This window comes from Nestor notabilis, unplaced genomic scaffold (assembly GCF_000696875.1).
Source record: "Nestor notabilis isolate BGI_N333 unplaced genomic scaffold, ASM69687v1 scaffold9977, whole genome shotgun sequence".
In the NCBI taxonomy this organism is placed as follows: domain Eukaryota; kingdom Metazoa; phylum Chordata; class Aves; order Psittaciformes; family Psittacidae; genus Nestor; species Nestor notabilis.
Window position 1 is genome coordinate 240,387 of NW_009935204.1, and position 13,351 is coordinate 253,737.

At 36.7% G+C, this 13,351-nt stretch overlaps 1 protein-coding gene across 1 annotated transcript in view; it reads right to left on the minus strand.

Annotated features, from left to right (window-relative positions):
* EPHA3 (EPH receptor A3) overlaps positions 1 to 13,351 on the minus strand; it is a gene marked incomplete at its 5' end in the record, with an annotated part of 144,088 nt that overhangs the window by 130,356 nt on the left and 381 nt on the right. The window contains one exon of the mRNA XM_010017729.1: positions 13,060 to 13,351. This exon is cut by the window's right edge and continues 381 nt beyond it. Coding sequence (XP_010016031.1) covers positions 13,060 to 13,351 — 292 coding nt within the window. The remainder of the gene's footprint in view (positions 1 to 13,059) is intronic.

Below are 13,351 nucleotides of genomic sequence, written 5' to 3' on the forward strand. Positions count from 1 at the left end.
TCTTACAAAAACAGGAACACAGTAGACAAGGATAAAAAAGCAGCCTGTGCAAAGGTCTGCAGGTCCATCGCAGCATGAGAAGGTGAAGGGAAAAGTTATGTCAACAACAACAAAGAAAAAAAATGAATGCTTTAATGTTATGAATAGCTGCTGGAGCAGAAGGTGAGGCATACGGTGTGTGCAGCATAACCCCTCATGCCTTCTCCGCACATGTCCCCAGCTCCTCAGGGAAAAGTAGCCAGAGAGCCACTGGCCATTTTTGCTAGTTTCTTTTCAGTTGAACTCTTCCCGAATGAAAAAGCCTTTATTCTGAAGGAAACATTTTATTAGAATTTATGAAACCTTTACAAGCATGTTCTTGATGACTCTCTAGCGGGACTCTAAAAAACGTTTTATACCTCTGTCAATAGTTGTCTCCATAAAATATTTTCTATTTTTCAATCTCTACACAAAATCACAAGCATCACACCTCTTCATGTTTTCAACTTGACATAAAGAAAACTCCTGATGGGACCTGGCAGGATTGATTCTGTTTATATCTAGGAGTCTCTGGTACGTAACAATTAAGTTCATCTGACTCCAAACTTCTTCATAATTAGGAAGGAAATAATAATACTTTTTATTTTTTCTTCAACTAGAAACCTCCTCAAATTACTGCAGGATATGACTTTTATCCAAAAAGAGTGTTCCTAAATTGGTTGCAGAGACAGCACGCAACATTGTATTTATTCTTTGGCTTGTTTTTAAATCAACCTTCGGATACAGCCAGCTTTTCAATTCATGGAAACAGTCCACAGAGAAGTCAACAAAACGCATTATCAAGCACCACAAAACAAGTTGCAGTGCCCCAAATCAGCTTTACAATCTAGAATAAAAGACCAAAAGCCACAGCCATATCAAAACGCACCATCTCTAAGATACCAAGAGCACTTCTAAAGTCCTAGCTCACAGCAATAGTGAAGAATTTTTTTTTCCCCCATTCCCAGGTGACCCTAAAAAATCAGACATATCCTACAGTACAGTGATTGCATGAGCCACTATTCACATGCGTTTGGTCAGGGGGGTGGGAATCTGATAGACTTGACCAAACTGGTCCAGAGCAAAATCCCTTTCCTGCCCTCAAACCACAATTCTAGCTAAAGGCTCAGTGTAGAAGCCAAGAACAGAACACAAAATCCAAGGTGCCCAAGATAAGTTAACTTGGAGGAGCATCGATGTCCTCAAAATATATCTGATTGCTAGATACGGTTAATCCAATGCTTCAGAGGAAAAATGAAAAATGCAATAATTCAAAAGTCAAATTACTATGCTACAGTGGAAAAAGTCCTCTGAAATAGTGGACATTTTAAAGCAGGGTATGGAAACAATATAGACTACAAATAGACAATAATTTATGCTTTCTATTCTGCTGTATTTTTGAGGGAATTATAACCTGGGCTTTTATCTCTAGTAGAAATTACTTACACACCACATATATTACTCATGAATGCAGTGTATTTCTTGCCATACAAAAATAAGTAAACACCTGTAGTTCGGACGACTGTTTCAACCTGGTGGATGTGCAATCTATGGATGCGCACCTGGGGATCTGATGCGAACATGCAAGTGTGAGGTAACAGCTTGACTGCTACAACTGCAAGACAGCCAAGAAAGCTTCCCAACACATGGATAACTGCAGGCTATATGATAATCCCTAATTATAAGAGAATTTGGGGTAGATGGCATGCTTAGGTTTTAAGGCAGTAATATAAACACACCGGCCCTGCAAAGTAATGATCGCACAGAAAAACAATGTACTCCATTCCAAAGAAGCCCTTAATCCATGTTTAAATAAGCTCTATACTAAAGAGACTTGTGCCTGAACACCTGCTTTTACCACAGGATTTCAGGGGGTTTGTGTGTTTTTCAATTAAAAGACTAATATTTAACTTTTGGGGGGAAACAGCAGAGTCTACTTGTTCAGGGAAGAGCTTAAGAATTAAAGGGTTAGGCTGTTATCACACTGCAGATGCGAATCAGCAGTAAAACTCGAAATCCAATTGAGTAAAAATTAATGTGATCTGTCTTACCATCAGGTTGCAGATGCTCTGTGGATCAGTAGCATGGTTGCAGTGTGGGGGCAAACATGGATTAACTCCTACTCAGTCTGAAAACCTGTTACCCTATTCTTCCAGCCCTCTCAGGGATTCATCAGCTGATATGCTCTTCTTCACTGCCATAAGGTAGTGGACAGAGAGGGCAGAGACCAGGAGAACTCAGGACTTTCTCTGATACTGCTCCACTCCACACACACCTCATCCCAGGCCACAGTAGCTGTTTGCCTACAAACACAGCATGAAGTAGCTGTTCCCAAAGGATGAGAATGATAAACTGCACCTCTAAATCATTCTTACAAAGAGAAACAATATATATACCTGACCACTGGCAAGTGCTTTATCTCATGTCTCTCTACTAAGTACTCTGCAGAGCAGGGCAAAGGCCACTGGACTGGAGGCTCTTTGAATCATCGTGGAGGGGAAAAGAGTCCATCAAGTTCAGGATGAGATGCAGCCCTTTGGCTTTGAAACTGCTCCCATGATTTCTGAGATGCTGCTGGGTACATGCTTAGAACTCCCAAAATTCAGTGATGTGAAGAAACATCAAGGAAACATTCTTAAAATACTGGCCAGAAGAGAATCAGATCATTTCCATGCTGTTTCTTCTAAGGGAAAGGCTCTTGAGAAAATAACAAGTATTTTCTAGACCGAAACTTCATTTAGACAGTGCTCATTGAAACACAGATGTGACCCCAATTACTGTAGTTCAGACCCGCTTTAAATCTCCCAGTGTAACACACATTATTACAATATTGTTACTACTATTTGCAGACCATTTCCATGTAAGACCTACCATATACCCAAACACAAATGTCAAACAGCCACATTTTCTCCATACTGAAATTTTAATGTCATTTTAGCACTAAGGCATAGAGCAAACTTGCACAATTACTCCTCTTCTTTTAAAGACAGCATTAAATCATACTCCTCTCTGAACTCAAATCAGAATTCTTCCTTTCCTCATGAGAGCCTTTTACTTACTTTACTAACTGCAGCACTTAGGTTTCAGTGAAACAATGACAGAAGTATATTTTACTTACCATGTCAGTCTTTTCCCTCGTTCTTCTCTCTCTTCCTGTTCTCTTTCCTGTTCTGACCCTTTAGAAAACAGTCTTTAGCTTGCTTTCTTCCACCATTTGCTGTGGTTTGTGTGGGTAGAGAAAATACACAGAAGCTGATTCCCCTTTTACTGTTAATTTCACTGCCACTTCATGCCCTCACATGGTATGAGGAAAAGGACCATCACTGCTTTTTAAATGTCATGCATAAGTAGCAATTATATATGACTTTCTAATTTCATTTCCTGTGTTAAAAAATACATATTTGTACACCCCTCAGGTGAAAGCTCTGGAGATCCCATCTTCACAGTCAGAGAGAAGTCAGAGACATTGTGCACTGTATAAAAATACCAGCTTAATGAATGGTCTATTAATTTATGAAACCGAAGGTTCGTTAGCTGTGGTTAACTGAAATTGCTAAACAACTTCCACTAGCATGTCCTGCTTCCTACCCAAATCTTATCTTTTTGTTTGGGTATATTTTTCAGGATGAACAGCAGTTTTACAGCTGGAACAGTGATCTTATGTTCATGGTTAATATACCTTGACTCCACTTCAAGTCACAATCCCTCAGCCCTGCTTTAGTTTTCCATATTATTCTTCTGGGAGCAAAACCTGGAATTTCCTAGAACAGATTTGAAGAGCAGCTTGTTAAAATAACTGCCCATACCTGTCATCTCAGTATTAGGATTGCATTACCAAAATAAGGGAAAAAATCCTGTTAGACCTTCAGAGAATTCAAGTTGTTTTGTAATCTAAACCAGCATATCACAGCAGCTGGAGATGCCCTGTTAAACTGTAACTACATTCTCTTAAATAATTTGCTTGTATTTCTTCATATAATAATAATAATGACTACATTACACTATTTATTGTAAAAACAAAGGAACAATTCTATTTACTGTATCCTACAGCCTACTATTAATATTAAAAAAGTGAAATAAAACAATTATATACATGCATACTTAAATCTTAGAATTACCTCTTAGAGAGCTTAAGGGACTGTTCAGGTTAGGTCAAATCTTGTATGAGTGAACTCTATAAGGTTGCAAAACATCAAAGAACATGCTTAATATTTGACTTCAATATATTTGCCAAACATTTTCTTTTCTTACTTCAGCTTGGCAACAGGCGACCATTTCAATTTACTACTTTATAATAATCACCTTAGAGATTTTCTCTCTTCCCCCTTCCCCCCAAGAGAATGCAAGACAATGTTTTTCTTGCTTAAACAACAATTTTGTGCCCCATTCTCATTATATAGAAGGGGGAACAAAACCAGATGCATGCCTAGAGGTAAGGGATTTTTGGTCTCTTTGTTTGGTGGCACTTCTTAAAGCTAAGAGCTGGTTACTTCTAAGTAATTTTTTATGCTATTCTCCGTCCATTAAAAAACTCTGCCACATCAAAGAGAAGAGAGTCTATGTATTTTTTACCTTCGACTAATTGTTGTAATGGCTCCTTGAAATTGGAAGACAAATTAATTCTTCCTAGGATTTTGAACTCCTGATGACCACTGTACTCCTACATGTAAACTGACCACTACTTCTTAGGCTGAGCACAGTAAATGACTACTTTCATTAAGTTTAATGCTATTCACATGCACAATTTACTGCAATGTAAGTATGTGTATAAAGGCAGTGTGACTTAAGCAAATTCTTAAATACTCTGCTAAAAGCATATAAACTCAGGTATTGAACATCCCCTCTAACAATGCATAGCATTTTGGTTGAACATTTTGAAGCAATCATTCTATGAAACCTTGGTAAGTTACAGCACAAAGAGTGGCCTGGACAAGGTTATGAACAAACTGCATTTTTAAAGCTCACAACCCTTTTCTGTCACTTAATCATCATTATTAATAAAAAAATATTATTCAAAAATAACTACAAAGGAAGTATCATGGGATAAGGTTTGATTCAAAAAAGTATATCGATTGGAAATACCAATGGCAAGTAAAAATGCATTACTTTAACCATGTTGTTGAAGAGAACTGTCCTGTATCACTTCTGCAGTTACTCAGGCTTGGCACAGTGTCAATTTTTACCATATGGCTTTTTCTTCCCTTGCTGAAAGTGAATCTTTCTGTCAAAGAGCAGCTGTTCTAAATTATCACATCAAATTTTAACCTTACAGTAGACAGCCACTGAACCCACAGATTCATGACAGTGAAACAGTTCACCTCCCTGACCCATGAAGGATTTGTCGTTGTTTAGGTCTATCTCTGCCTTAGCACAACAGCTACACCAGTTGTCAGGGTATCCGATGCAGGCAGGTACTTAAAGCTGATGCTACAAAAAAATTCTAGGCAATTAATTTATCATCTCTCCCTAAAAAGCCTGTGTGAAGTCCAAGTTGTTATGTTCCTCTTGTACTATCAGGAATAAAACTACAATCTCAAATGCAAAGAAAAAGAGACATGGCAAATGCAACTTTTGTTATTCAGTTTGTCATCCAATGAAACAGTTAATTCTGATACTTCTGCAGTGTGTTTCAATAACGTCTGATATCAATTGCTGGTTATTTAGATGTCTGCCAACAGCATGTTTTGACAACATCTTGTGCTTCATGCTGAGCAGCAGCAGACATATAGAAGATTCTTGTCGTCTTGTACTCATCTTTCAAGATGGTTCTTACTTTAAGAGCATTTTCGTTGAACGTTATCAAAACTTACAGCTCTCACTACAATTGCTCTCTATTAAAGTCTAGTACCAGCTGTCAGTTGTAATGCAAACCCCTGTTAGCCTTTGTAAGTTCCACTCTGGAACTAATAAGGGATTGTCAGATAGCTCTGTACACAGACACAAGTGGCAGAGAAACCGACAGGAAAAAGCATGTATTCAATGAATTCAGGCTAACAATACAACCTTTGTGCAACTCTGAGCTAAGCTGATATTGAAAGTCACCGAAGACAGTACAAGAAAAACATGCTCAGGATGATACAATTAATTTAGTTTTTAATCTTTTGAAAGCCTCCAAAGCAGCAAAGCCATTAAAATGAAAAGGTTAAGGAAATGTCAGCAAGATCCCTTAAGATTCTCAGTGATAGATATCCATAAGATATTTGCAGTAAAATCCTGCACAAAAAGTCAGCACTAGTGGTCTTAAACACCTAAGTGTTGGAGCTTTAGGGTGAAAATTTCAATGTTAAAAAGAGAAAGCAAATGTCTCCTACATACTTGTTAAATTGTAGAGAGTCTGGGTCAATATCCAGTACATTGCACTACTTTGGGGAGAGATAGAGGGGTGTTGGGTTTTTTTGCTGGGCTTTGGGGGGTCTTCTTGTTGCTTGAAAAGCAGGTCAGGGGGACAAGGAAGAAATTGCCAAAATACACATAATGTGGCATAGAATGCACCATCTCTATACTGGTAAGAGATCTGGACTGAACAAACATACAGTGCAACTCTATTAAGTAGCATTTTGTGAGTCATTAACACTTTTACAAGTATTTCATTTTTAAGTGAACCTTTCCATTTCCCAACTAGTTTCAAATACAGAAGTTCAATTCTGAATTACCTAATCGTGTCACATATTGACACTGTAGTACTGAACAACTTGGAGAGATGTATTAATAAGCTTTTTTAAAGAACCCTAACACTAATTATTGAACATTAAAATTAATAATCACAATCTCCAATAAATTTAGTAAAGATTCTTCTCAACTATAGAGCAGTGAAACATTTTTCTAACTTGATAATCTGTATTATCAAAATTAGTGTCATATCAAAATGATATCTTTTTAAGTAATTTCAGAATATTTCTTGTTAAGTTTCTGATGAAGAAATTTTGCCTTGAAAACTTGCATTTTAATTCTACTGCCTATGATGTACAAATTAGAAAATACTTCTCAAATTTGTAAGAAAATGTTACATAAAAAGTTGTCTATGATCTTTCCAAAGTATTCAGTGCAACATAATTCTTCCCCTATGAAAAATAATCTGGATATCTCTGGCATAACTTATGTAAAAGTTAAATAAATTCTAAGTGGAAAGGTAAATCTTTCATTGTGTGTTCTGTTTATGTACTTACAGAATATAAAGTGGATAAAAACAATGAATATTTTACAAATAAACTGATTCATAATTTATAGCTCCTGTCATTTTAGTTTACTAGCTTGAAAGATTTAGAGTCCCTTTTAAAAAGCATCTCTCTCGCTTTTTAAAAGTCAAAACAATACTTCCAACCAAAGGAAAAAAATACACCTCAAACCTCTGCTTTATAAAATGTGAATCCCTAGCTTTTTCAGATTTTGTGTGAAAGAAATCTCTGTCAATATTTCCTTTAGTGTATTATATGATCCTCACATGATCATTTTCTATATTTTATTAAACATAGTTATTGCTGTACAGAGCCTAAGAGTCACAACCACACACTTTTGTAGTGTAAGCAACATAAATGAGCCACTTGGCTATTTCCAAGGGAAAATGTTATTGTGTTTGCAATTGCAGCAAGCACATGTCTTCTTGTCTGTTTTCACTTGTGCAGAGTTGAGTAGGTTCTCCCAGTACCCTTTTCTCTTTAGAAATAAAGTTATCTTTTATCTACTGATACAAGCAAATAAAAAGCATATCTACTTATGCAGAGACAAAATGGTTAAAACATAGAAGAAAAAAGAAAACTGGAGAAATGTTTTTCATCCTTAGTATTAATGCTGTTTAACATGTTTTTAGCCCAAGTACAACATTCATTCTACTGAAAGAATTAAGCAATATATGTGATGGTTCAGATTTAGCAGCCACGGATGGCATTCCTTTCATATCTCCACAAACTGAGAGAGAGAAATATGATTTAGGATATGCTCACCATATGACTTGAAGCACTGAATAATTTAGTGTTAGGGGAAATTTTGTGAAGTCATTTTTGCAATAACCAGGCACAGTGGGTGAACTTCACCTCTCCCTTCTTTACCCCTTCCTCCCTTTTCTCCCATTCAATCCACCTGATTAATAGCTAAAACTTACATACGTAAGGAAGGACTGTTGAATTACATTCTCTTTTTTCATCTGGCATTGCTATAGAAAATGTGTCAGTCACTTGTGGTTAAAGCTTACAAGTTTATTACATAGTATTACATAGGAAATTTACAATTTAGACTTAATTCCAGCAACTAAAATTTAGAACTATACCTTGAAATGACAGCATGCAGAAAATGTAACTTAGTGCTTTTTGAGTATATTTTGTTTGGGCCCGGCAATTTAATTTTACCTTTGATAACGGGAGCTACAAAGCTTGGTTTTGATCTAAACGGTCACATGTTGGAAGCATTCAAAAGAACATTCAAGCTCACTCATACTCCCACATGGATAAACAATTGCCCATTGCATGTTTGCTAATTAAGTACATCATCATGATAAATATTGTTCTCCATGTCCAGCTAGTCTTTCTGAAGTGCATGAAATAAACCAACAACAGAATAGACACATTCAGGATGGAAGAGATTTATTAGTCCAAGCCTGCCAGTGCAGGATTTCCTTTATCATCCGGTTACTGCATTTTTAAAAAACAGCTCCTGAAATGAGGCTTCCATTTACTACCCCGAAGAGACTTCTTGATCATTACAGAACTAAAGACATTTTTTCTGTCATTGATCCTATATTTTCCCATTTATTTTGATACTATTACCCCAACTGACCAACTTTCACATCATGAGATCTATTTCCTCTCTGTAGCTTTTCCACATACAAATCACTCACTGGGCAGGTGATGTGAATGCTCCTTTTCTTTTATTGGACTTTGGGCTGTTCCAAACACTACACCACTGTATAACCTCCTGGTGTACTTACAACTTAAATATCACACACAAGCCCCACTGCCCTTTTCAGAAAAATCACATTGTTTACTTTCAATATGTACAGAGACAGTCAAAAAGGATGAGTTGAGGTATGGAGCAATTTAGGCTATCCTCCAAATAAGAAGGCACTAATAGACAGAGTTGGGAAAATAGATATTAGAGATATTAGACATGAAAGAGACCTTGAAAATTGTTAATACAGAAGCTGAAAAGGGAGTAGTTATTACTTTCTCACTATACAAGGACATGGAAACCCTTATCCAACTGACTTAAAACAGAAGGCTTAAACATAGGAAGAAGATATGTTTTCTACATAAGACAAGATCTGGCATTCACTACCACAGACACTTAAAGACTAAAAAATGAGTCAAAAAATAGACAACAGGTGACATGTCACCTATTATACACAGTTTTACTTACAAGATGTATCTTAAGTCTTAGAAAGTCAACAGCAGATTGGCAGAAGTGAAAGGTATACCCTGGAAAGCAGCTTTTTATGCAGTTTCTTATACTTTTCCTTAGAATCTGCCACTAGTTACTGTCGGAGAAATAATACTAAGGCAGGCAAATCTCTGATCTGCTATGGTTGTTTGATGGGGAACCAATTGAAAAGAGTTATCCTCGTTGACTGGGGAACAGGGTGTAGACTAGAAAGCATTAGGTTTAGTGTGCAGGTCCAGCCAGCTGGGTTTTTTTCCCCTAATTAAAACAAATTAAAATGCACTAGTTCTAAGAGAAAAGATGCTACAAAGACATAGTGTGGCCAAAATGGCATGAAGACATATTTCAGAAAGACATTATGACGAAGAAGTCCTATTCAACCATGAAATGTTACAGTAAGATTAAATAGACAGGATCACTACAATGCAAGAGCTAACAAGGCTATAATAAGTATGTGGTGGATTACATATACCATATTTAGTTAACTAACATACATACTAACTAAGAGGGAAAAAAAGGTATGAAAAAGTAGCTTTTCAAAAACATTTCCCAGTACATCTTACCTTACCTTATACAAACCTAATCCCCAAAATACTGATCAGGTACAAAAAGTCTTTGCTAGAAGGGGCGTTAAACTGTTAACCTAAAGTATACCATGAAGACCAGAATTCCTCTGGTGAGGAATTTGCTTTTGAGAAATCATTTCTACACACACAGAATAAGGAAGACAAGGATGGTGACAGCAAAATTGGTCTCGCTTGTTTAACTGACTGACAGGTAGGTATCGTACTGCTGCACATGTAAAATGCTTATCAGCTGCTAGGACCCAGAAGAGAACAACAATCTTTTCAACAAGAAACAATACGTTGAGTAAAGCAAATATTCCAATCTTGGCTTTTCATAATTTAGATACAAATATGTTCTATAAACATGTACAGTTTTATACATACATGTACACAAACATCAAAAAAATGGCTTGAGCCTTATGTCAGTGTCTCCTGGCTACACGGACAAAGGGAAGCAGTCGTAGAAAATGGTGTAGTTTGTGTTATTTGGGGGAATCACTGTGCCTTAATGTTTTTCCGAATACCAAGAAAAGCTGTTCTAAGTGAAAATTTTAAATAGGCTGATTATATACTATTAGGGTGCTTCGTTTTAAACATCAGTAATCATTTCCTGCTAATGCAAAATGACACTGTTTCTGAAAACAGTGTTATGGAAGCAATTAAAATCAGCAACAGTCTGAATGTAAGATCAGTGACAGACACTAAGCCATTGAATATTTTCAATTACTGGGAAGAGAAAATTTTCTATTACTTGTTCCTCTTTCAAACTTCAACTGAAACATTTTTTTTTCCCTAAATTATGCCTTCATTCCAGCCCAGCTTTGTTACACCATTTTGGATCCTCTTCAGATTCTACAATCAGGATTGTCTGACTTTGCTGCCCTTTTGTTGACGAAAGAAAAAAACAAAACCAAGAAAACTAAGAAAAACCCCAAGAAAACAAAAAAAAAAAAACCCAAAAAACCCAAACACCCTCCCTCAAAAAAAAACAAAACCCAAACAAAAACAAATCAAAACAAAAAACCAAACAAAACCAAACAAACAAAACCAAAACAACCCCAACACCCTAAAGCAAGGAGCAAGAGAAGGAGAGAAGAACAAGAAAAGAAAAGCTGCAGGAACAGCCTTGAGTCTGTGGTCTAAACTGAACTCATTTCCGAGCATTCAAACTCTGCTGAGTTACTGGTGCCAACAAATGGGAGGTTTTGAATTACTGACTGCTTTTAGAGTGCCACTTCAATCACACCACACTGAAAACATTTATAAATATGACTTACAATAAAATTAATAGAACATTATATTTAAATCAGAATAAACGAGAAGGACCTGTTGCTATTGTTAATGGTTTCATCATATATCACTCCCTAGATCAACAGTTGGTGAGGAAGGGTTGGGAGGATGAAGAAAAAGATAGTAGTCCTAGGGACTAATTTTATGCCTTCCAAATCACATATGATATACCCACATATGGATGTGAACTCACTCTGAATCTCTGCAGAACTCAGTAGGAGCTGCCTTGCCTATCCCAAGCATTTGAGAACCTGCTTTTAATAAAACATTTATTTTAATTTATTTAGTTTAGTTCAACATTTGCTCAGTTGTTGTCTCTCACTTTTTGAAGTGACTGTCTTTGTGTGTTCATGTGTAAGTGAAATGCTAAACCAACAGCTTTCAACCATTTACGAGGACACAGGATCTACAGTAAGCAAGACTACATACAGTGTTTGAAAGAGTATCACTAACAATTTAGTATTTTTAAGTGTAGGTATAGAAGGCCCTAGATAAAGCATTTCTGAATAATAAAATACCCTCTCCTGGATTCAACTTTTAATGGAAGAGTAGAACCTGTTTTTCTTACTATCAATATCTAACTGCAGAAAAAGATACTCAACAGACTCAGCTCCCCAGTTTATTCATTTTGAGGGCAAAACCAGTGTTAAAACCTATTTAAAAGCAAAACAAAACCTCGCCACACTCTTACCCCTTTCGTCCCACAGCTTCTTGGCATTTTCTGGAAAAAAGTCACCTTAATTTGAGCAACAGTTTTCACAACTGCCTGTCTGTGGTTTGGTGGGCTCCCAGTAGCTCCCCAGGACTTACTGTTTGACAAAGCTTGCTGTAGGACTGATGAAAAAAGAATAGCTGCTCTCCCAGCCAGGTTCAGAATAGTTTAAATTTCTGTTCTTATGGATACATGCATATGCGCATGATACAAACACACATACACCCCCCAGCCCCCAGTAAATAGCTATGACTCCTTCCATCCATGGTATTTCTAGAGGTTACTGTTTAACTTTTATTTATTCATTTAATGGAAGACCCTTTGCCACAGCCAGCACCCTTTAAGGCACTCTGTGAAAAGAGCTTTAAGATTCAACTAGCACAAAACTTCAAAATGTACTTTTATAATAAGCAAAAGGTAGACCACCATAATTTCAGCTGATATTAAAATCAGGGAAATATAACACGCATTTCTCTAATGTTTACAAGACCATTTGTGGAAAAACTCAAAATCCCTGGCATAGTCTTGTTCTTGGGAGCATTCACATAACCACAGTTTACAGAAACCAAAAGTTTGGAGAAAATTATTTTGAGTATTCATGCAAATGCAATTTTGAAGTTCAAATATTAATTCTCCAAATGTGTCTTCATTTAGGAACTATACTACCTGAAACAATGCTACCTGTTTTTTTCTGACCAATCCCAATTCATCAACACAGCTCAGTAGCAAAAATCATACATCAAGCCACAAAGTTAAAAAAAAACAAAAAACAAACCCAAACACACAAAAAATGTAATATTTTGACACAAACAATGCATTTGAGAAAATTATAATCTACTGAAACAAAGTCTAAGACTGGTAAGAGAGGCTAGATGTGCTACACACTGTATTAACTAAAAAGCAGCTGTTGATCTTTATCAAATACTTGTGGCAAATTACATTATTTACACAGATTAATTAAACCCCATTTTCATGGCGATTTTATGAACTAATTTAATTCTGTCAAGAATTTGGAGAAAATTAACATGACCCAATACACAGAGTAGGGATATAAAGTGAAGCTCCTGTTAATAATTGAACTATGAACATGGAGGGCATTGTTACCTTGGCACGCAAAGCCTCTTTCTTCATAGCCAGCATTACACAAGCACTTCCCTATGGGCACTAGCCATTCTCCTTCTGTACTGCAATACATCTTGGGCGGCTCTTCCTCCTTGGAATGATTGACACAAGAACCCCGCACCTCCACCAGTGACTGGGAGTCCATGGGTACTGTATCTGGAAACATGGCGAGGTTCTTGACAGTGAAAGGGCACTTTTTGAAGTACACTCGCACTGAGACTAAGGCAACACAAGCACCTACATCTTGAAAAGCCAAGTAAAAGCCTTTCCTGCT